The 25,600-nt window shown below is 39.6% G+C and overlaps 1 protein-coding gene across 7 annotated transcripts in view; it reads right to left on the minus strand.

Moving 5' to 3' along the window:
* Positions 1 to 2,380: 2,380 nt before the first annotated feature.
* The window catches only part of TBC1D1 (TBC1 domain family member 1), a 113,834-nt gene continuing 90,614 nt past the window's right edge, over positions 2,381 to 25,600 (minus strand). For all 7 annotated transcript variants that reach the window (XM_086747173.1, XM_086747178.1, XM_086747172.1 and 4 more), the window contains 7 exons: positions 22,282 to 22,443; positions 18,896 to 19,054; positions 11,752 to 11,996; positions 11,148 to 11,307; positions 8,525 to 8,694; positions 5,536 to 5,706; positions 2,381 to 4,471 (listed from right to left, as the gene is read on the minus strand). In XM_086747173.1, the coding sequence (XP_086603299.1) occupies positions 4,271 to 4,471; positions 5,536 to 5,706; positions 8,525 to 8,694; positions 11,148 to 11,307; positions 11,752 to 11,996; positions 18,896 to 19,054; positions 22,282 to 22,443 (1,268 nt within the window). In that variant the 3' untranslated portion in view covers positions 2,381 to 4,270. The remainder of the gene's footprint in view (positions 4,472 to 5,535; positions 5,707 to 8,524; positions 8,695 to 11,147; positions 11,308 to 11,751; positions 11,997 to 18,895; positions 19,055 to 22,281; positions 22,444 to 25,600) is intronic.

Below are 25,600 nucleotides of genomic sequence, written 5' to 3' on the forward strand. Positions count from 1 at the left end.
GACTGTGTCCCAGCTGGCTTGGCTAAGTAGTGGTGTGCTTTGCCACGTTGACCTACCAGGCTGTTCTATTATGGTGGAATTGCAGCAGCTGTTGTGGTGGACCTGAAGTACAAAAACTGGATTCAACTCCTTGCTCCACTGTACAGTGGAAGACCCCAAAGGAGAAAAAAAACCCTCTTTGCTCTGTGTAATTACTGTCTTTCATTCCAAGTCCTACTAGCTACAGTTTAATGACTTTGTGCTAAGTAATGGCAACTCTTATATTTGAAAACCTAAGACAAACATCTTATGTTTGATTACTATGTTTGAAAAAAAACCCCAAGAATACTGGTTGACTGGTGATGCTATACTACAATCCTTGCTACTCAGGACTGCTAGCAGTGCACCTACTCCAGCGTATCAAACAAGAGCTGGAAGGTGGGGGATACCTGCAGAGAAGGTACCTGCTAAGGGTGTTTTAATAGGACTGAGAGTTATTGGGAAGGAGGTATAGCTCCCAGGAAAGGACAAGGTTCCAGCGACTGCACTTCCCATTCTACATTGTTTTGGCAGAGCATCACCTGACTACTGACTACATACATGTTACAAATCTTCTGGAACAATCTTTCAGGCAACCCACAAGAGAGCTTGACCACAACTTAGAAGATACAGATTTCAGTGCCAGCAACCAGTGAGAAACTGAAATACTTGGTGCAAGTCATTGAACTTCTTTGTGATTCAATTCTCACTCTAAACAGGGGAAGATCTGTAATATATGCCTTTATGAAAGTGCTTTGACGTCCCCACGTGATAGGCCTTCTATCATCATTCTCAGATTCTGTAGTAAGTAATGATCTCCGGAAACAGACAACAGGGCAGAACATAAAAGTACATCAAAGAGCCAGAGCCAGAAGCACAGGGAGTCACAAGTACCTACCACAAACTACCCCTTGCACTAGCTGGAAAAAACAAACCAGAACCGGGTGACCACAGCACACCACAGCAGGCCCGCCAGCTATGCAGTGCTGGTCACTGCTATGGTTTTAGAAGAGCTGCTTTTTTCTTGTTGCACATGCCAACATTAGTTCCTTCCACATTTCAGGCTAATGTCTCTCTGGACAACGGCATCAATGTCATTCACTAGCACACTCACACTGCACGCTTTGCTGTCTTTGTCATGCACCTTCGGAAGCCCAGGTCGCACATACAAGTGAACTCCTTCCTTCCTTCTTCACTGTTTTTTCTTTTCTCCAAGAACAAAGCATCACTTCTGGGGATTTTTATCTGTAGACGTGAGATGGAGAAAACATCGATTATTTCAACTTGGATTTTCCAGGAGCGGTTCATTCGGGATTCCTGCTGAGGGCCAGTGTATGCATTTGCAGGGTTTTTTTTTTTTTTTTTAGAACATTAATCTCTGAATCAGAAATTACTGCTCATATGGAAGAGAGTATGTGATGACAATTGCTGGTACTCAAACAGGAAATCTCATTTTACACATTCTTAAGGATGCTCAGCTACACAGCGTAGCTGGAGAAGGATGCAAGTATCTGAGAAGAGCTCTGGCTCTATTACTTTTCTCATACTTCTGAAGGGAAAAGCTCCAAGCTTTTCCAAAAGAAAACTCTGTACATGAGGCATGTACATACATTTTCCCAAGGCATGGGAACTCGGTAAGAGATATCATCTTCCTCCACACTCTTTCACTTTAGTTCCTTGAACTGGAGAGGCCTGGTGACAGAAATCAGCACAGGATGGGGAACGAGATACTGAAACAGCATACCATATATCTGCTTCAGTGCAAACAGCAGAAAAACTTAAAGGAACTATTTTGTTCATGTTCAGACCCCAGATCAGTGGATGGCATGATCCCTTACTTTGCCAGGAATTCACATATTTAACAAAATTGTATTAATTTGCATATGTACAAATAGAAAATTCATTTGTACTCACAGAAAATTCAATTCCCTGGTACAATTAAACAGTTACATCTATATAGTCATAAAAGCAAAAAATTCCTTGTTATCTATTTACCACATTCGTGCATTCTGAGAACAGTGACTTCAGTTGTCATCTGTACTGTGCACGTACTTCTGGAATTACACAAATTCTCAACAAAAGGCTTCAGACCAGAAGTAGTCCCCCACTTAGACTGAAAGACAAGCAAAACATCACAAAAAGGAATGCATCTCTGCAGCCACGTGGAACGTACTTCACCTGCAGATGCAGGTCGCAAGATAACAACGGGATCCTTAGCACATCTTAGGACTAAGAGTTTTCATTAATAACCACTGTAGATAGTATTGTACTTTCTGGGAAAGTCTCATCTTACACAGTTATGAACTGTCACCCCATCAACTATGTTTTTGTTTTTAAATGTCAAAGAATGTACAAACATAGGTGTAGGCATAGATTTTTATTATTTTTATCGCTCTTGTTAAAAATTCAGTGTATGAATTATGGCACTATGCTGTAAAAATGCAAAATTACTGAGTGCTCTAACAGTATGAGGTCCATTATGACAAGACTTTAAACATGAAGCTTGAGCTTCAATATGGATTTCCAAATAAAAAAAAAAACCCAAGCTTAAGAGGTAAATGGATTAATAACAATTGATTTATCTGGATTTTCAAAACTAAGTGAATACAGAGCGGATTTGCAAGAATCAGATATATTTAAGACATGACAAAGTCAAACAAAGCTTCTAGAAATTGAGGAGTAAATTACCTTTTTCTTTTTGACCTACATAGAGGTATTTGCCCTGCACAGTGGATAAATGTTACAGCTCTCCTATTACACTAAAACCACAACATGTCACAGGGAATTGCATGAGAAAAGGAAAAAGCAAAACAAAACCTTTTTTACATTGCCAGTCAGAGAAAAAAAGTGTGTGATTTAAAATTTAAAAAATTAAAATATCAATTCAAGAAAGAAAAAGAAAAAAAAAAAAAAATCACATCTCCTGGGTGAATCTCCACCATAACAAAACACTGATGCCTGTTAACTCTGTGCTTGGAGACTGACAAAAACGATGGCACTACTCCTAATTCTGCAGCAAACTCGAACAACTGGATATCCATGGATATTATTGCACTTGCAGCAGTGGTACTTTAACTGGCCTGAAAACTACTTTCATTGTACTAAGGAAAGGGAGATTTTTTTTTTTTCCTGTGTAATCTTACTTGAAAGATGCATAGTGAAAATAAAGGTGTTCTAATTCAAACTGCCATATCCTTTACAAAATGGTTTAAGCATATCTGGCACAACATGAAGCTCTTGAAATGTCTCCACTACTTCACACAAAGTCTTAAAGAATAAGATTTCCCACAGGATGGGTGGGCCCAGAGTACCAAACAAAAAGGAAAAAAGTGACAGTGAGCATTAGTTTCCCAGAAATAGGGTGTCTTACATCACACAGCAGATCAGAAATAAATAAGATGAAACTTGAAGAGTCTGAACATAAATGCTTGGATGATGTTGCAAGAGTCACAGGCTTCACCAAACCAATGTCAGTGTATTTCGTTAAGCATAATGCAGTTACTATATAAAGTATGTTTATCAGACAATGCCAACTAACAATACACCAAATTAACAGTTGTTAAACAAAAAATGTATTAAAACAACATACTTTTAAAGATGGCAACCCCTCAATTATGCATAGTTACATATGATGAAGTCCAGCTCTCTAGAGTCCAGTAGATTGAGACCTTCAAGCATCAGGAAACAGTTTTCTGAAGCGTAAACGACATAACTAATAGAATTCAGTCAAGCTGTAGGGGAAATACACTGTCAAAAATATCTCGAGTCCAATCACAAAACCCTCTGTAAATGTTACCACCACATAGCTGCAATGGGGCAGTCATCCAAAGGTTTTACACCGCTGTATTTCTTTCAAAGGACCTTCTAAAAGATGTGCTATTTAACATGGTATGGATCTGCACACAAACAAAATATGTGACAAACACAAAGCACTTAGGTTTAGAAGCACTTACGGAAGAATCCATGACATCTTTACAGTGTATTGTGTGTGTGCACGCACTATTAAGTTTTGCCTGCTTGTTATTATGTGGCATCTTACTGTTCATAGTATTTCTACATACTAAGAAGAGCCTTCTCCCCGAGAAACCAGCTTCTCTGATACAGGAAGCCACCATGCCCATATCTTGCTTTGTTACAGTAAGGCATGTACAATGAAGGTGACAATGTCAAACCCCCATGGATCATGACAAAAAGGCCCAGTTCTTCCCTTTGTTTCTTGCTCAGCCTCTTTGTTCCATTACAACTGTAAATGTCAGTCAGCATCCATCTGTTCTTGTCTAGTAAGTACAGGCTTCCCATCTGTATCACCAATCTTTTTCCTCATCTCTTCCACTGCTTTCAGTAAAGCTGCTCGCTCCTGCTCAAGAGTGAGAATGGACTGCTTCAATTTGCCTTCATTGGTCAATAAAAGCTCTACCGTGGCTTCAAGGTTTTGGATCTTTCCATTAGCCACCTTTCAAAAGAAGAAGAAAGGAGGAGGAAGAAGGAAGGGAAGAAAAAAACCAAACAATTTTAAACTATTTTTTGAGATACATTAATACATATAAAATACTTTCCAAATGATGAAAAAATGCAAAGGTAAAAATGCAAGTATGAATGTTATTAGATCTGTGTACTTCACACTACAACTATTGTTTTGCCTCTAACAAGAAACTAAATTCAAATATTACATAACTTTCTCAACTTTATTGCTTTGATTAGTTCACAATTAAACTCATAATATAATGCAAAGTGATGAAATTACAAAGTCACTAAGTCTGTAAATTACATACCAAAGAACTGCAGGTTAAGACAGATCTCTGTATGGGTCAGTTGGGAGACATTTTTGGATCGCCACATCTGCTTTGCAAAGCACATGGAATTCAACAAAGTCAACCCAGCCTGTTAGCTGCATCCTCATTTCATCTCGACACGGAGACCAACAAATACCAGATTTGGAAGAAAAGGGGGAGGAGGAGACTTTGTACAATATGCAAATGGACAACACATCTTGAAAAATTCCAGAAATTCTCCTTTGAAAGCCTGCACATATGGGCATTCTACTTCATGGTGCAACAAAGCATTAGACCATTCAAACTCATCACGTGATATCTGCAGCTGAGGTACTTCAGTAAAAGCAGAGATCTGTTTGGAAATTTCAGCACTCTGGCATTAGCCTTCCCATTTGTGATAGACTAGTATCCCTGCTGTAAAAAAGCAGCGACTGAAAACATAAAAGTTGAGAAAGCACTTTGTGTATTTTTAGTCATCTTCTGCAGCTATGATTTTAATTACATGAGAAGAAACAGTCTGATCAATCAACTTTTCACTAATTGCAAGCATATGCTCTAACCACTCCCCTCTCAGAATTTCTTCTGCATTTAAACTTTAAAGGCTAAACTCAATAAAATTGCAAGTGGCTACACTTTAAACTCACTAGCCTGAATGCCACTCTCTCCTGTGCCTGGGTACAGGATGGTCTCTTCTGAAAAGGTGAATAAATTAGAATGTTAATTAAATGTGAAATATAAATTGTACCTGCAGTTCTTCCAGGAGATCAAAGTTTTGTTTGCGCAAGCTACTGTTTGCCTTTTCTAACTTATCCAGTCTCTGATTGTCATTTAAAGATGAATCTATAAGCTCATCCTGAAGCACGTGGTATTCAACTTCATAAGCTTGCAACTGCTTGGAAATATCCATTTCAAACACCTGTTGTATATGAAAAATATTATTAGGTGCTGTGCAGATCAAAACCATAGTTCATTCAGTGCTTTAAAATCTATGGATCTAGATTCAGATATCTAATCACTGCATTCAAAAAAGGGATTTAATTTTTGTCATTCACATTTCCTACTCTGGAAATGGCAAGATTGAGGCAGTAAAGTGCAATATATTGGCACCAGATCTACTTAAAAACTTTGCTACTGATTTACTACTTGACTTCAGCGAAATCACTTACACTGAAGTTTTCAAGAAGTGTAGACTTTGTAGGGTATTCCACTTTTTAGATTTCAAATTTAATGCTAAACATACTCTGAATTAGGTATCACTTTAGAAAAGTGTGATCCACACCCATGTGCCACATGTACAAGTGTAAGGCTAAGTAGAATGAAAACTTTAAATGAAAAACAGGAAACATTGCTAGGTTTATTTACGATTCTACGGTACCCCTAGAAACTGAAAGAAAATGAGAACCTATCCTTACACTAATACACTTAACAGAAACATTATGTAATGTCAAGTAGATTTCTATTATTGTTAAGTATGAATCACCAAAATGAGTGTTTGTTCTTATACGTGAATATTAAGGAAACTTTTCATTTTAAAAGCAGATAAATAAATTGAGGTGCATAGAGTGACCCAAAGGAAAAAAAAACCCTGCTATTGTATTTTCCTTTTCCTAGGTTTTGGCAAACATCTACCTTCAAATGATTCAGGAAATATTACTCTACTGTCCCTGAGCTAGTCAACTCCTCTGAAAGCAGTGAAGATGGTAGTAAATTAAAAGGACAAGTCTGCCAATCACAGAACATAGTAGAAACAGAAGTTGATTTAAAAATGCATCTGGAAAATAGCCCAAGAAGAGAAGTTCAAGGGTTAGTCTTTATTTTTAAATCTCTTGTACTTTATTCCTTTTGGAAATGAGTCAGATATCAACTCCTATCATAAATACGTGTTGAAATAACAAGAATTATTTATCTGCTTTGTCTACAAAACTTTAACTGTTGTTTGTAGTCAAAGAAAACATCAGTTTATGAAATGTTTCTGACACCCGTTATCATATGCTAGCAGCAGAAACACACATACTAAGCATTTAAGTACAGAAGGCTGAAGTACAATTTTAATTTGAATTTGGTTACACATATAGAACCTCCATTTTCTGTAGATCTAAGCATCTATGGAGAACACACACTGTTGACATTTCAATAAAACAAATGGCACAATTCAGCAGGGCAGAATGCGAGGCCCTCTCATGACCTCTGCCACTTCTAGCCTCTGTGCTCTTCAGAAGGGAGGGAAATCCCTGCTGTCATACCCAGAGTATCAAATCTGAAAGGAGGGAAACATGAAGCAAATCAAAAGCTTGACCTAAAAACTAGCTAACTGAAGGGACGTTAGGGCATGTAAACCAAAGACCACGCTGCAGAAGGTGTGAGGAGGATGGGGATTAGCTGAGGAGCGGTGTATGGAATGCAAGGCTGGTCAAAGAGCTGATCTCTTCAAAAGCAGCCCTGATCAAAATGGGGAAACTGCTCTCCCTTCAACTCACTTCTACTTGCCCACTTTAAATTTAGAGCAGTCAGAGTTGCCTAAACAGAGTATCTCTCCCTCCTTCTGGTCAAAGCCAATGGCTTTCTGCAGGTTGCCTAAGCACTGCAAGTTTCTGCAGAGCTTTGTACTCTAGGCTTTCAGCCTGGCAGATAACATACGATCCCCTTTGCCCCCTAGAAATCGCTTGCTTTCCATCCACACGCACAGGCTTTCTATTTCTCCCCTCCTTCCTTTGGTAGTAAGCACTAGCAGTAATTTTTCTAATCTTAATTCAAGCTTTGCTGCCAGGGACCAGAACGGAGCCCCTCGCAAGCATTCTGCAGTGTCCTGCGCTGCTGCCTGCATCCTTTATCAAGCCACAGACTTTGGCAGATGTCCTTCAGCCCTAGAAGGATGGCAGGCATTTCCAATTCTGTGCAGTAGACCCTCCATGTTTTGGACCACAAAAGGCCTTCAGAAAAAAAGACTAAAATCCATCTTCTATTTGCTTGCTGCAATTTACATGTCAAGTGTAACAGAGTTTCTGAACAGGCAAGTCTTAGCTGTGACGATATGCTATTTTTTCAAATCCCATAGTTATCGTTTGGAGTCTTCTGCAAGCTTAGCAATATTGCATCATTTTCCTTATCTGCCATTTTAAAAAGTATATCAAGGATTCCCACTTTTTGCTGTCTAGAGGCACTGCTCACTGCAAGAGACTGCAATGCCCCATGCGCCCCTGGCAGAAATACAAAGGCACCGTTGTAACATGCTGGACCAGGACCACAAAAGCCAGTATAGATGAAGTCAGCATAGAGAGCCTTCTAATTTCAATAAGTAAGGTCAGCATTTGTGAGGCTCTTGTAAGTCACTTTTTGCTTCTGAAATGAGACTTGGAGAGCAAGATTATTTAGAGACAGGAAAACTCAGAAGGCTTTTAGCCCACCCTGTTGCTCTTGTTGTGGAATGCACTGCATATGGGCTATAGTATTGCTGACAGTAACAGCCATTATGCACACTTTAAAAAAAAAAAGAAAAAAAAAGTAAACTAATTTTCATTGAAGGCTTCATAAACTGACCATAATCAACAAATAGGTGTATGAATACAGAGGTACTACACAAGTCATACGTTTCCAAAAGTTTTCAATATCTTCAGAACTACCATAACAGAATTCTCAGCTTGAAGTAACATGATACACTGTTGTGGCTTTTCTGTCAAGAATTTCTTAAAAAGAGCAACTCTGCATACTACTCATATGTTCAGATTATTTCATACCTGACTAATGGTCTTTTCCATCTGTACCAAACCCAAGTTGGGGAGAGTGCTTTTAATAAAATCAACAATAGTTTCTAGGTTCTCATGCTGCAGAATCAAGGGCTTGTGGCTTCCCAAAAGGCTTAAAGCCACTTTAAATATCGCATCTGATCCTTGAAGAAAGAGCATATCTGAAAACAAAGAAAAACAGAGTACATCTTTTGACAAGAATATTAAACCAGTAAGGACAGTAATCCTTAATCCAAGGACAGTAACTTCTCATATCGGCAATCTGTAAGCTAGATATACTCTGCCAGGCATGTGCTTTTGTTACTGTGGCTATGGCTTCAGAAGTTTTGTAAGATCAAGATTATGACTATGAACAGCACACTTGACTAACACAATCAATTATTAATTTGTTTAGTGAGTTTTCACTAAAAAAAAATTAAGCTAAGTACACAATAAACCAGGTAGACGTTTGCCAGTGTTGGCACTTTTTGGGCATGTAATAGTTTTGTGCGTTTTTTTTCTTTTGAGGTGTTCATAGGAATCTGAATTTGAATGGAATTCTAATCCCAATGCCATTTTAAAATCCTAATACAACAGGCAAAAACTTGCACCTGAAGATGCGAGTTTTAGTCAAATATTAAGGGTTCAGAGGTAGTACGCTAGAAAACAGTGGCGCAACCTTACAGTCTTAGTACTCTACAGATGAGTTACTTCAGCATTAAAAGGCAACAGTCTTTCATCCCAAGGGTTCTAGTAAGTGAGCAATGAAAATGCACGTATCTTCTGCAAAAGTGCACGAACACATGGGCCAGAACTGATAGCATCCTGATTTGCCATACTGCAAACAGATGCTAGCAAAGCGTCAGCCCTAGCCTTTTTAAGGTTTACAGTCGTGTTTCAGAGTCTTTAGTGTGGGTGAAGACGAGATTTTACTTTCTAATGTGAAAGAATGTCCAATGTTCTCGATTTACATAATTCCAGTAAGCATTGTTTTAAGGAAATTACTAAATACTTTGAAACATTAAAAACTGCAAGTATTGGTCTTGCTGGACTTCCGCTCTAAAAAAGATCACAGATTTTTAGGAGGCGACAGTTTCAGTCACACATGCTTTTGTGTTATTGACCTAAAATCAGTCCTGTGAAGATGATGTATCTACACCTTCTATTCTAATGTAAAATCTTCATTTAAAGTCCTACAATCCTCCAATAACGGATAAAATACTAATCTGTGTATTAAGACAGAAATCCAAAGATTTCTTATCATTTACAATACTACAAATGATTAACAATAATTGAAAGATGAACTGATTATAAACTCAGTATATGACACTCACATGCAGTACTAATTTAATTCCTACAGATTATTACTGTCAGCTAGATACTTGTCAACATACATTAGTCTACTTTGAACTGTTCCAGGAAAAAAAAAAGAAAAGTTATTTTCCCTGGAGTTAGGATGCTAATCACAGGACAGGTAATTGTATTTAGCTATACACCATCCCCTTCACCATGATTTCTTCTAACACTACCTTTGCTGTGTCCTTAAACAGAAACAGGACAAGATTCTTGATGGTTCTTCTTGGAATTTGTATTCATTACTTGTTACTGTGGTACATGAGACTGTATTTTTTTAAGTCAGGAAAGTGTCACTATTAATATCCAAATAAATAATTGCTTCATTACATCTTAAAGTGAGACTGACTAAGGAAAATGAAAATAGCTTCTCACTAGAAGAGAGGCATCAACAGGAAAGCTCCAATCCCCCCTGCTCATCATGGACAATCCAGTACCAATAATGAAATTAAAAACCAAGCCACTGGAAAGGAAATAAAGCATCTTCTCAAATACCAAACAATTAATCTAGAGAGAGAACGTTACTTCTGTAGATTCTAAAAATAGGTAACAGAAGTTACTTTAGAGCCTAAACTCCATATACTCAATCCACGAGTTTTCCTTTCTTCCCAATTTCTCTCCCCTGTCCCACTAGGTAGGGGGAGGGTGAATAAGAAACTGTGTGGTGATCCGGGCTAAACCACCACAGTTTCTAACCGTTTTTAGAAACTGAGATTATCAGTCAGGCTAAAATTCTAAGGATGAGAAACACTACTTTAAAAGTCCCATGTTTCTGCAGAGTAAATCCATGATTAAACTTCAAGGGCCATCTCTATGTGTGTTTTAAAAACATAACCCTCAAAATCACCTTCTGCTGACACTGTTGAAAACAATGATAATGGAGTGAATAGTTGTATTTCTCAGACGGTGTTACACCTCTTTTCAGCTTGAAACTAACTAATTATCCATGTTCAAGTGCCACTGTCATAATACCATGCCTTCAATGGCATAAAATTTTATATCCTTTCTACAAGTGGTTGCAGGGTGAGAAGAGGTTAACAACGAGGATGAAAAGACAGGACAGTATGGGACTGTTCATATGCTTTCCTCCTCTCTCTTTCCATTTCATTGTAAATACTACATGCTTCATAAGATGCTCTCTGTTGCTGCTCTTCTGTTCATCAATCGTAAGTAAAATATTTCTCCTGTGTGTCTCAAATAGGTTGGATATGCTGTTCATAATAACAAGATTCCAAATGTAGGACTTCAAAAAGAACAGAGAGATGATTTTATGAAGAATTACCAAACACTCTGGCTACAAATCCGAGTGGAAACTGGGAGGCAAACATGGTGAGAAACCAGGGAGCAGCATAAAGGCTAGGGCCAATCTCATGCTCCTCTAGGTGGTTATAGAGATCTCTATGGTAGTCATGAAGAAGTCGAGACAGTTGATACATCTGGATCTGCACAGAATAAGAACAAAGAAATTAAAGATAAACATGTTTTAACACTCATAGCGGCAAAGTCTGTGCTTTCACTTATTAGAAACAGTGAAAGATACTTGTCAATTGATGTTTTGATGCAATTCTGTGAAGAAAATAAATATTCAGAAGCCACTTAAAAGACTGAAGATAGGTCACCTGTCAGCCTACGACAGGCTCATTTGCAGGGTCGTTTGAACCTCATATAACGTGTAACAGAATTCTTCCTATTTATGGTTTTCACAATTTCCCTGGTAGTCTTTTTATTTGAAACTAGTGCATTTAAGACAATGTATTCTTTTCCCAGATTACCATTCCCCATTTTTGAGAAATGAATTTAAGCTTAAGTGCAGATTTTGACAATGCTATCTATATCCCATTATTATTAAGATTAGCATCCTTTTATTAGAAAAACTGACATCATACCTGTAAAATTGTCATATCAGGACGATACTGTTTTCTCAGGCCTACGTCAAACATCAGAAACTTTAACATTTTGAAAGCATCTTCTTCACTCATATGAAGTAGTAAAACTCCTGCTACAAAACTAAGGCCCTGGCAATATCCTACTTCCTGGTCCAGAAGTGAATAGGCCTTCAAAATGTTGTAGAGCGACAGCTGCCCAGCTCCCAGCTGTGCTGAGAAGTACGGATGTGTTGGAAATGTGCGCCCTGTGAAAATAGCTTAAGTTAGCAACTTCAACAAAAAAACAACCAACCAACCAGCAAAACCCCTTGCCCTGTTATAAAATTAAATAGTCTTTCAAAAAGGTAGATTCTTTTTAAAGACAGATTCTGAGTTAACCCACAGGAAGACTATACAAAAGTTAACAATACAAAACAATTGACTCGTATACTCTACTACTGTTTTGTTACAGTAGTTGCAAAATTAATTTAGAAATTGTCAGGGGGATGGGGACAGTGTTGTTTGAAGCAGCCGAGTAACTGGTTCTTAAGACTGGCCCTTGATCGCTTTTTTAAAGAGCTTCGGGGAGCTGGTTGCCTACAATAGTGGGAGACTCAATTCAGCCACTGTGTGATGAGTCACACAGTTCTCTTTTCTTGATTAAAAAGTGTTAGCTTTTAGACAACTATCAAGATCTAGACACAGACTTAGATCATCTGAGCTCAGGGTTGGGGTCTCTTCCCTTTTTCTTTTCTTCTTGTCTTTTCTTCATAGGAAATGTGTCTCTTCTCACTTCCCTGTCTTGCTCCCTCCCAGTGTTAGAGGTCCTTCCTCCTTTCCTGCAGCATGACGCTCAGACTCTTCCATGAGCTGATATAGTTCACTAACCTGGCAGAAAAATTCCCTTTTACATGGGGTTAGTAGTTCTGCTCTGTTGCTCAGCTGGGTCAGCTCCAGGAGGCATCCTATGGGCACCACCAAAAGTTGCAAGAGCAAAACTGTCTCTTGGTAACATCGGGCTTTGGATCTATTCCCCACACCTTTTAAATCCCAGCCGAAAGTAAACTATGCTAATCGTAGACCTGTAGGAGCACAACTGAGCCATTTCCAGTCCTTCAGTCCTAGAATAAGATTATGACTTCCACCCCAGACTGGCTTATCTGTAAACTTTGATGCAGAGCTGGGATCCACGTGTCTTTACACCAAACCAATCCAATTAGGTAACTTACACAATCAGTTTGACCCACAATATTTACTCAGTGAGTAAAAACTCTATTTGTCTTTTTTTTTTTCTGCAGCTCTTAAACTATCAAGAATTGTGTAGCTGTATATGTGCTATGATATACGCAATTTACGTATTATATGAGAGCGCAGCTAAGTGAAGCACCCAACAGACACAGCACTTTGTGCAGCAGTTTCTGGGCTTTGCTTCTTTGAGCTCTTGAGCATCTGCATGCTTTGGCTGGGATCGCCAAGGGACTTCTGGGAACCTGAAGGTATTGCTGCTGGCAGGTAAGGCTGAGGCTGTGGCAAGGGCAGCTGGCAGCTTCCAACCAACTCCTCAGCTGCCCTTGATGACAGGGTGCCCACAGCCTTTGCTCTAGCTGATCCCTCATTAGGGAGGGTCATTAATGACCTGGACAATGAGGAAGCACACACCCTCAGCAAGTTTGCAGATAACACAAAACTGGGATATATCTGCAGTGGCAGAGGGACTCAGCCTTCAGAGAGACCTTGACAGATTGGAGAAATGGGCTGACAGGAACCTCATGAAGTTCAACAAAGGGAAGCACAAAAATCCTGCGCCTGGGGCAGGATAACCGCAGGCACCAGTATATGCTGGGGACCACCCAGCTGGGAAGCAGCTTTGCAGAAAATGACCTGGGGATTCTTGTGGTCGCCAAGCTGAACAGGAGCCACACGCCCTTGCTGCAAAGAAAGCTAATGGTACCCTGGGCTGCATTAGGAGGAGCATTGCCAGCAGGTCGAGGGACGTGATCCTTCCCCTCCACTCGGCACTGTTGAGGCCACACCTGGAGTCCTGTGTTCAGTTCTGGGCTCCCCAGTACAAGAGAGATATGGACATACCGGAGAGAGTCCAGCAAAGGGCCACTGAGATGATGAAGGGACTAAAGCACCTCTCCTATAAAAAAAGGCCGAGACCTGGTACTGTTCAGCCTGGAGAAGGAAAGGCTCAGGGAGATCTTACCAATGTGCACAAATACCCGGTGGGAGGGAAGGAAGAAGAGGGAGCCAGGCTCTCCTCCATAGTGCCCACTGACAGGACAAGAGGCACTCCATAGTGCCCACAGACAGGCACAAACTGAAATACAGGAAATTCCACATAACATAAGAAAAAAACAAAATCTTTTTTTTTTTTTAATTGTAAAAGTGGCCAGACACTGGCACAGGCTGCCAAGAGAGGTTGTGGCGTCACCATATTCAAAACCTGAGCGAACATGGTCCTGTGCAACCTGCTTTAGATGGTCCTGGTTTGAGCAGGGAGGTTGGACTAGATGATCACAAGAGCTCCCCCTTACAACCACAATTGTGATTCTGTGAACAGAGACATTCAAGGCTCCGCTTTTACAGATTTTTTCAAAAACTTTGCCAAAAGGGAATATTTTCATTTCTAGGGGGAAAAAAAAAAAAACAACCCTCTCCTTATCAGATTTCCCCTGTGAAATACCTCAACAGAGAAGAAATGTGAATGCTTCTTTTGTTCTAGTATTAAGTGGAGCTTGTTTTTTGGTTGCCCACTTGGTAAATACCACCCCACCCTTTAGCTCCTGGAATGCTGCTGTGCTGCCAGATAACATCAGAGCTCCTGTTTCATTAAGAAAAACCCCGGGGGCAGAGTCCTTCTGCCATCTGGTAGCTGCTCTAAGCCTGTCACATGGGACACTGACATTCAGTTCCTGAGCAGGTCTCCCCTGGCCAGGCTGTCAGAGTTGAATGTTACAGAAGTATTTCTAGCTTCCAAATGAGAAAGAGCTTGTGTTCCTTTGCAAAGGAATCCTCTGCCCGAATAAGAAGTTACAACAGCACAGTCTAAAGGCAGACCTGTACTGCCTTGCTCACCCAGCAAGGCTCCTTTCATATAAGTCATGAAGAAAAGTTAAAGCTGAACAAGAATAAAAATGCAAAGGAGTTCTAAAAAGCAGCAAATGAAGAAGGAACAAAGTTGCTAAACTCACAAGCTGATTTGTTTCTGAGCACCCTGGTGATGCCTTAACTAAGAATTTTAGCTTTTACTTATGAGCAAAAAACTCCTGGCCCTGCTGAAAAGAGACTCTAAATGAACTGTAATACTTCAAGAGCACCAGAATGAGAAAGAAAAGTACCCACTACTTTATTTTCAAAGTGTAATAAAACAAAACCATGTTCTACTGTGTTCAGCAAACACTCAGTGGTTTCCTACACTGACAGCATCTGGAAGTCAGTTTACCCTACCTTATTGAGAGAAAAAAATTAATTTTTCTCATGACTTCGGCGTTTAGGACCTGAAATACCCACTGACTAGAGTGGTTTTGCAAAAGTGGGGCCACAAAAGGAAATACACAAAAAGCCTTAAAAATTGTGGCTTTGTTCTTGTCTACATAATGAAATAGCATTGTGACATGTCAACTGGGCCAGGAAAACAGCTGCTGTACCTTACCTCTGCATCCAGATACACACTGCTGTCCTCATTCTCAGGAAGCACCATTTACAGCTGAAGATGCATTGATTCAACTAAGTGTGAGCAATACGATTATGGGTTTGTCTCACACTGTGTTATAGCAAGGCCTCTTTAGCTTAATTTGGGAAAGCTTTTTTAAATATTATAACCACATGTTGCAAGAATATAGCTTTTTCTCTCAAGGGAAAAGTGCATGCTTTCAGAAGGATTCTTAAAGATCTGCTGAAGAGAAACACTTCTGACAGCCTAAAGGAACACAAGTTAGCACTTGCAAATTCCTCCTAGCTGCCTATACAGTTATGCTGCCTGCACTGTGCAGCACTGCTCTATTCCAACGTGAATCACCAAAGTCTTCAGCTTTCTAGTTTCATCTTACTGAAACAACAGAGTCTGATCCTTCCCTCAGCTACCGCACTAGCAAATAGCTCCCCTACAAAAACAACACTTTGCATGAAAACCACCATGAAGTTACTGATTTGCCAACACACGCAGTCATTTGTTTCTACAAGCAGAGCACACAGCTAAGAAAGTATCTGTGTGCAGAACCAGGCAGAAAATACGAACAGCTTGCTAAGCCAACAAGCCTCAATCTGCTGTGTGAGCCAACCAAACTCAGAATGACTGTGCTCCCGGCTGTCCAGGAGTTGTCCCCAGTTGGCTGAAGGCGTTCAGTTCACTAACTTAGCCCAAAACTATTCATCCCCTTACTGATGCACTTAAGTGTGACAGAACTCCAATGTTTATTGCCAGGGGTATCAACACCAGGTATGCTGACTTGACTGAAGGGTATTTGCTAGCAAATGATCTCTGGCGGCACATGAATGTGTCTCCAAAATAAGAGTGCTTCTGGCACTGTGCCATCCAGGGGAATTCCTAGAGTTGATGTGACAAAGTCTGGAGGGAAACAATTTACGAACATCGCAACTGTCTATTCCCAGCTGGCATTAAAGCTCTTTTGAGTGTTACTTTCCCAGTGCCAAGTCTAAATCTGACAGATCTGTCAAACAGGGGAAAGCGAAGGTGGTATTGACCATCACCTTCCTCACCTCAGTGCATACTAGTTTCTGCAGAACGGTGCCTTTTCTGCCAAAACAGGCAAAAAAAAGGAAAAAAAAATTCTCATTTAACACACAAAGCTTAGGTCGCCACCTAAACTTCACAAGTCAGAGAAGTTTAGGTTCATAGTTCAGTACATGCTGAAGATAGTCTATACACTGAGTTATTAAGAAATTGGTGCCCCTGGAAAGCTCTAGGTATAGAAGATCCCTCATCAGGCAATACTTCCATGTGGAAGAAAAGGGATATAGCCTTCCATTTGGATTAAAAATACTCAAATACCATTTGAGTAGTTATAAAAAGCAGAAGTATGATGGGACAACTCTGTACTACTTCTTTACAGAAAAGACATAAGTGAAAATAATACAATACGTATTAATCATTCAGATCAGTCCAAGTACAGACTTTCTGATAAATTTTTATCATTCTAACACATGACATTTGGTTGCTTGCAGTGTGTAACTTCGTCTGGTGGAGTTTCTCACAGCAAATTAATTTAATCAAACTTAGTGATTATGGACGTCTTAAACTGCCCCACACAACTCCTCGGACCCAAACCACAAGCCCCACAACACAAGCCCGTTTTAAGTTCTGCCATGCTCTGGAAGAAATTATTAATTCTATCGTTTAGTATGAACAAGCATAATGAACACTGAGTTAGCAAATGATTATCCCACACATAAGAGCTGGGATCCTGTTGGAAAAACACCAGCTCCTGATTTCAGAGACAATAAACTGAGTTTAAAAAAATCAAATGGAGGAGAGAATATCATCTTAAAAATATCCTCAACCATATATTCACAAGGATAATCTGTGAATTATCTGTAAAAACTTTCAATTCAGCCATATACGACTGCGGTGTTATAAACTTCCATCACATGGCTTCCATTCAAATGCAAACATTCTTGCCACGGTAAATGTTAGACATGGGAACATCAAACTCAAAAATAAAAAATATTTGAATAATTACTGTCATGTTAAGAAATGCTTTAATGACCGCAACAGACTCCACAGAATACTTAACCAAGCTGAGGAGCAGCCATGTGCAGCTTAGGGGCAGGACTGGAGAGAAAAGAGAACAGCCTTCAGGAGGGTAGATGGAGAGGATGCCAAAAAGTACCTCCATGAGGCCTGCACTCACTCGTGGGAGTTTCTGAGATTGTACTTTAATAAGACTTTAGTAAGACTTTTAGTCTTATTAAATGTTCACAGGTTTCGTTATTGTCGCAGTCTAGCAGTGGCAAGAGTCAATCAATGAAAGACAATCTCACACAAGGAAACTAAAAGTCATAAAGGAAGAGGACCAGGAAAAGTAAAAGGAAGGGTTAAGAATGGCACATTTTTTTTTAATGTATATGGAGACTGCTCTTTTATAATTATCTGGAACAATCTCTTCTGCTCCTACCCTAAACCAGTCATTTAATTCATTTTATATTTCCTTTATCATGTTTCCTTCTAATACTAGAAAAACATTTTTGAGCTTTGAATAATAAAAGTGAAGAAAATGTAAAGCTCTACTCAAGAGGACCAAAAGTCCGCTTGAAGCCCCCTACCAATCGCTTCAAATTTAAGAGCCTTGGTTCCTAACCTCTCTCTACTAAACTCAAATAGAATACGTGCCTCCACAGACCAAGTCACTGTCCCTAAATCAGGAGCTAGCTACTGCTTAAAATTAGGCATAGAATTAGGTGTAAATAACCTGCCTTAAAAAAAAAGCCTTTTTAAGAATTATTAAAAAGAACTTATTTCATAACTGGTTATTCATAACCAACTGCTAGCAACCACCCATTAAAAAAAAAAAGGCAAAAAAGCAAAGCTACAGTATTTCAAGTAAAAGCATTTAACAGAAACAGCAAACACTAGAGATCAGGAATGAATAGCACATCATGCTGAGGGTGGTGGGACACTGGAACAGGTTGCCCAGAGAGGTGGCAGATGCCCCATCCCTGGAAACATTAAAAAGTTCAGGTTGGACAGGGCTCCGAGTAACCTGATCTGGTTGGGGATGTCCCTGCTTCTTGCAGGGGGGTTGGACTAGGTGACCTTTGAAGGTCCCTTCCAACCCTAACCATTTTATGATTCTATGTTATTCAACAGTCTGCACTTAAATTTTGACTTCCTTTCTTGACAGTTTTCATTCCACGAGCCTGTGGAGTTCAGTCAGTATCTGAAATACAGATGCATTACAATTACACCTAGTAGTCTTTAGTTACCACATGTTGCAAAGGACCTCTGTGCTTGAAATGCAGATTTTGCATTTTCCTAATGGTGTCATGTAATAGTTTTCACTTATACCAGATTAAAAGCAGTTCTTACCAACAACTTATTATTAAATTGTGAGAGGCTTTTCGTGTATTACCTTATTTTATTTAATTCTCTTCCAGAGATCATAAACCCCTTATTTTAACTTCAGCTCACTATTGTACTTACCTAAGTCAATAAGTATTGCGTGCTGCTGGGAAGTTAGTTGTTTTAGGAGTTCTTTATAAGGTGTGTCTTTTGGTTGTTGTTTACTTGGAAACTGATGTTTAAGATGGTATTGCTCTGCTAGAAACTTCCAGATCTCCCCACGGTGATGACGTGGCACTCCTGAGAGAAGAAAGTCATTAAAACAGTAATCTGTACTCATACTGAGGGTTCAGTTATAGTTGAGCTAACAGGATTGAGGAAGTGAAGATCAGTATGTGCTAGATATGCAAGCAGATCCACATCTGGTAGATCCGTATCTGCTATCTCCAGTAGACCACAGAAGCAGATCAAACTACAGTGCTTGTACTTCCTCAACCAATAAAACACATAAGCATCTTAACAGGAGAGATTTAAGGTAGAAACAGAGTGAGCTGCATACACCTAAGGTTACCACTTACATCCAGTCTGAGAAGTACTAGAAAAGGCAGCAAAAGTTGCAACACTTGTCTTTGAAGTTTTATGCTTATTTCCCATTTTTCCATGTGAAGTGCACAATAAAGCACTGCAATAGAACTAATTAATATTCTTCACTAACATTGCACTGTTAGGAGTAAGTTTTAGGAAGGTAGGATGCACACATACCAAAAGTACAAACAAATACAAATTAAATGTAATCTAGAGACTACAACAGAAGGCAGATAATCAGAAAGCAAGCATTGTATTTCTAGTTTTGCTATTGATCTGTTGAATGACTGGTACATGTAAAAGTGTTTTAAAGCTTGAATTTCTTTCTCTATAAAAAGCGATGGCACTACTTAACTATTTCATATAGGTAATGGTAGCCTTCATTTGTATCTATATGCAAAGCTCTGAAAGTAACAGAAAGGTTATTGTTACATGCATACTTTATTCAGCACAAGACTGGCACTATTAAATCATCTACACAAGACATCAGTGTACTATTATTTTGGGAAAGTATTCTGTCTAATCCATGATACACTGAAACCAGATAGTAGTTTGAAGTAACTTATGGCTTGAAGTTTTTTAGACTGCTTTTTTCTTTTGGTATATATGTAACATGGGTGACAACAATAGGAGAATCAAAATTGACTCAAGCATACAACTTACGTGGAAAGACAACAAAATACATTAGAGCAATTTCACTGCCTTCTGTCATATTGGAGCCTCCAACACAAGAAGGACATAGCAGCCTTCCAGTACCTAAAAGGGGCTTACAGGAAAGATGGGGAGAAAATCTTCAGCAGGGCCTGTTGTGATAGCACAAGGGATAATGGTTTCAAAATAGAGGTAGATTCAGACTGGACATAAAGAAAAAAATTTTTACAACGAGGGTGGTGGAACCCTGGGACAGGTTGCCCAGAGAGGTTGTGGATGCCCCATGCCTGGAAACATTAAAGGCCAGGTTGCATGGGGCTCTGAGCAACCTGATCTGGTTGGGGGGTTGGATGAAATGACCTTTAAAGGTCCCTTCCAACCTTAACGATTCTATATAAGCACAAAAGGAAAGTAATTTCTCTCTGCAATACGTATGTTTACTACACTAGCATAATCCAGAAACAACTGCTTGAAAATGAAATGCTAGTAGAAATGTGTAATATTTGAATTCACATCACAAAGGTATTACCATAGAGAATGATTCTGTAAATTACTTTAGGGAACTTAAACCCAATTATTTAAAGGTCTCCAACATGAAACAGTAAGGGATAGTGCTGTTTCAGACACTCAGTGAGGCAGGTTCTCCTCTTCAGATACACATCTAAAAATCCCATTAGCTTCAGTGAGATTGAATGTATCACATAGGGTAGAACTGGCTTAACAGTGTACATTTACAGCTGCAAAATTACAAATGAATTAAAATTCCCTTTAATGAAGTAGTCTGATATTAAGTTTATCTCTATATGCTGCATTGCATATATAAAATAAAGTATTTAATTTACTTCTTCCTAAATGAAGCATGCACACACTATATTTAAACATTTACTACAGTGTACATTATAGGTCAACACTATATATTTGTTATCCTAATTTAAGCCCCATGCTCACTGAAACCTGCATTTCTTAGCTGTTTGCCTTGCTTACTTAAGTTATTTTAAATGGTTTCGGTCTAAACTAGAACTCGCTAAACTCAATTTACATGGATTTTCATTTCTGCACATATAAGAAATTTAACATCACTTCACACTAAAAACTCTGGTTTGATACAACTGGCCTCTAGGGAGCAGAGCATATTAATAGCATCAAGAGCCAGGGATAATTTCCCCATCTACTGGCTACTTGAATGTGTGTCTTACTAGCAATCCTCTAAGCAGGGCTTTATTTATTTACTCACTTATTTTGCATCACTCCAAGTTTTTTAAGTTTTATTTTGAACTCTGACACAGGCCAGCATCTCTAGTCTATCAAGAGAAACCAAGTTTTTCTCATGCTCAAATACTGACTGGGCACAGCCCTTTACATACATGAACAGAAGAAAACCTGTGATAATCAGCTTTCCTTGCTCTGCAGAGATCTGTGCTTGGGGCATTTGATATCTTCAGAAATGTAGACTTACCTAGTAAGTCTTAAACTTGCTTGAATAATTACATATAAGCAGGTACAATATTTAAAGTATTAAACATCTGCTAGTGATGCATTCTTGAGACTTCCTTTATGTGTTGGAAAGCTTTGTACAGAACTATAAAAAGCTCCTTGGAGTAGCCACCTTCACCATTGGCTACACACAGCACTGAGCATAAGGCCTTTGGGTCCAACCACAGCACAAATAACATTGAGTAATAACCCAATTTCTTAGAGCATTTAAAAAAACATCCTTAGGTTGTATTACTTTTGATGCAGTGGAGAAAAGGGCTGGTTGCTCAGCCCTGCAGTTGTGAGGAAGACTAAGTGGTGTTTGCAGGTACAATGCATTGTTGAACTCAGAAAAAAAGCAGCTCTACAGAGGTATCCATATATGCTCTTTGTATAGACAGATGCTACCCAGGCTGGAACAGAACTTCCAGATAATAGTGCAGACAGTTTCTTCAGTTCTTTACAGAGTCACTTCTTTGGCATTATCCAGGTTTTGTTCTTTAATTATAACTTCTCATTTATAAAATCAGATTGCAACAATTGTAATACAGGAGAGCTCAATGTAAGGACAAATGTTATTCAAAAATGAATACCAAGTACTTTAACTGCAGTACTGCAATTGCAGCTACTGCTGGAAAGGAATGCTCCTTGCATACGCATAACCATGAAGACACAGAACATTGTTACTTGTTCAGTCAGCATCCTGAGGAACAGCTCTGGTTAGAATCCGGTTATAAGGAGAGGTTAAGAGATCACCCTTCTCCTTTTGTAATACAATTTACACGCACTTCAACTGGAAGTAACAAAACTGCACTTACCTTGCCCAACAGCAGAGTGTATTTTTTCCACATCAAATTTAATCTTTGACCTTCCAGGTGTACTCAACATCTTTTCCCAAATCAAAGTCACATCTTTTAAGCATGGTGTGATTTCTTCATAGTCAAGTTTCAGACGTCTGTTCTGCAAATTGTTTTCTGAAGCTAGGAAGTGATGGAATGAAGGCACCAGTTAATATTATTTACTCTTTGTAAAATGGATTAATTTAACTTAGAACCTCATAATGCAATCCACCTAAAATTAAACCGTTAATTCTGAAATTTTACATGTCTACATTTTTTTGTGACTGTTGGGTGTTTCGTTTTTTTGTTGTGTTGTTTTGGTTTTTCTTTAAGATACTATACACAATGTTAACTGTGTTTGGCCTGTTAAATTAAGTTCCTTACAGCTAGTCAACTCTTAAATCTGAAGAAACATGAGAGATGATGACTAATGAAATAAATGGAAAAAGAAAAGAACCGTTTATATTTGGGGAAGTGTCCACCTTACCTCCTTATTCTGTAGTTGCTTTCACACATGAATGACTTGATTCAATTAAGTTATTTGTGTGAGTTATGATATTACTTAAGTGTTTGCAAGATTTGGACCTAATAGTATTTCATTTTGATATTTTCTAATTTAGTTTGGCTTTTCACTTCAAAGCAGTGTATTTCATTTTGAAATATTACTTTGGCTGCATGTCTACTGACTGACACATGCTTTACCCATCCTGATACAGAGAACTGTAGCTTAATTTTACTCCTTAGTTTTTTTTTTTATTCCTGGTTTCCTGTTGCTTTTGATTTTTCCCTGTAGATTATATTCAGTGTTTAACCACAGAACCATGTAACTACAAGCACCAACAGTTTTATTGTAGCTGTGTGTCCACACTGAAAGTGATTCTGTGTATCTAAACTGTCAACTTCTTCACATTTTCTTCAGGACAAATACAACATATTTATGTACTAGAATATTAAAAAACTTAAAACACAGGTGGTACGGCATGACAGTAACTTAAAATGGCATTTGAGTTCCAGCTTATATGAAACAGGGTGACAGCATCGGTAGACAAGGGACGAGCAACTGACATCATCTACCTGGACTTGTGCAAAGTATTTGACACTGTCCCGCACGACATCCTTCTCTCTAAACTGGAGAGACATGGGTTTGATGGACGGACCACTCGGTGGATAAGGAGTTGGCTGGATGGCCGCACTCAGAGAGTGGTGGTCAACGGCTCGATGTCTAAGTGGAGACCGGTCACGAGTGGCGTCCCTCAGGGGTCCGTGTTGGGCCCAGTCCTGTTCAACATCTTTGTCGGCAACAGGGACAGTGGGATAGAGTGCACCCCCAGCAAGTTCGCCGATGACACCAAGCTGTGTGGTGCCGTCGACATGCTGGAAGGGAGGGATGACATCCAGAGGGACCTTGACAGGCTGGAGAGGTAGGCCCGTGCCAACCTCATGAAGTTCAGCCAGGCCAAGTGCAAGGTCCTGCACCTGGGTCATGGCAATCCCAGGCACAAATACAGGCTGGGCGGAGAATGGATCGAGAGCAGTCCTGAGGAGAAGGACTTGGGAGTGCTGGTGGATGAGAAGCTCAACATGAGCAGGCAATGTGCTCTTGTGGCCCAGAAGGCCAACCGCATCCTGGGTTGCATCAAGAGCAGTGTGGCCAGCAGGTTGAGGGAGGTGATTCTGCCCCTCTACTCTGCCCTGGTGAGACCCCACCTGGAGTACTGTGTCCAATTCTGGAGCCCCAAACATAAGAAGGACATGGACCAGTTGGAGAAGGTCCAGAGGAGGGCCACGAAGATGATAAAATGGCTGGAGCACCTTTCCTATGAGGACAGGCTGAGAGAGTTGGGGCTGTTCAGCCTGGAGAAGAGGAGGCTCCAGGGAGACCTTATAGCGGCCCTCCAGTACCTCAAGGGGGCCTACAAGAAAGATGGGGAAAGGCTGTTTAGTAGGGCCTGTTGTGATAGGACAAGGGGTAATGGTTTCAAAACAGAGGGAGGTAGGCGGCCCTCCAGTACCTCAAGGGGGCCTACAAGAAAGATGGGGAAAGGCTGTTTAGTAGGGCCTGTTGTGATAGGACAAGGGGTAATGGTTTCAAAACAGAGGGAGGTAGATTCAGATTGGATATTAGGAAAAAATTTTTTACAATGAGGGTTGTAGAACACTGGAACAGGTTGCCTGTAGAGGTGGTGGATGCCCCATCCCTGGAAACGTTCAAGGCCAGGTTGGATGAGGCTCTGAGCAACCTGATCTAGTCGGAGATGTCCCTGCTCCTTGCAGGGGGGTTGGACTAGATGACCTTTGAAGGTCCCTTCCAACTCTAACCATTCTATGATTCTATGAAAACAAACTCAGAAAATTTTCTATGTTCTGCCTTTTGCAAACAAGTGTTTTCTGGTGCTTGGTAACTTTTCAGTCTTTTCAGACTTCTACTTTAGTCAGTCTTTTTATGCCACATGCGAAAATGTGGCAGTGACATGCAAAGACTGAGGAGAGAATCAAGAAGCTTATTTTAGATACTCTCACTACCCAATTGCTATTGGAACATGTGGCATTACATTATAAGGCTGTGCTCACTGCAGCATAGTCACCTGTTTTTTCAAGTGCTATCTCATCATGTGAGTTCTTCACGTAGCAGCTACCCAGGACAACCTCCTTACTCCATGGTGTATACTGCACAGCCTGGGTCTTCAGTCATGCCAACACCTGTCTCATTCATTCACTAACTAGGTTCAGACACACTCACCTTAGTGAATTTGTGACAGGTTTGCAATTGTTTCTTTTGGGAAGATCAAATTGGAATATCTGATTAAACTTTTTAAAATTTTTAAGGATATTAATATCCTGCAGTTGCCAAAAACCTGTCTGCAGGCTATAGATTCAGAGAACTTGAATCCAAGACAGTTTTTAAAAAACAGGAGTATAAATATACAAAACAGAAAATTTATTTCTAAATGCTAGGTCCCTTTAAAATTCCAAGTTACAGAACAACTTGACAGAAGCTCATTTATGACAGCACTGCTCTAAGCTGAAGGCAGTCTATAAATCATTGCTGTCGTATTCGTATTTTCAAAGGAGCAGCTCTCAAGGGCAATCACTTGTAGTTCTGCATGCAACTGCTACAATAAAATGTGTATTCTTTATCAGCTGCATTTTATGTGTAAAAATTGCCACCACAACAGATTTGTTGCTGCTATGCATTCAGTCGCAGAAAAATTTTGTTTAAGAACTGCAAATTCCAGTTTCTCAAGCTCCTTCCCATCATCCTTCCGGCTTATTCTAAGTCATTACTACTCCATACAGA

The sequence above is a fragment of the Chlamydotis macqueenii genome, chromosome 4, assembly GCF_036417535.1.
Source record: "Chlamydotis macqueenii isolate bChlMac1 chromosome 4, bChlMac1.mat, whole genome shotgun sequence".
NCBI lineage: Eukaryota > Metazoa > Chordata > Aves > Otidiformes > Otididae > Chlamydotis > Chlamydotis macqueenii.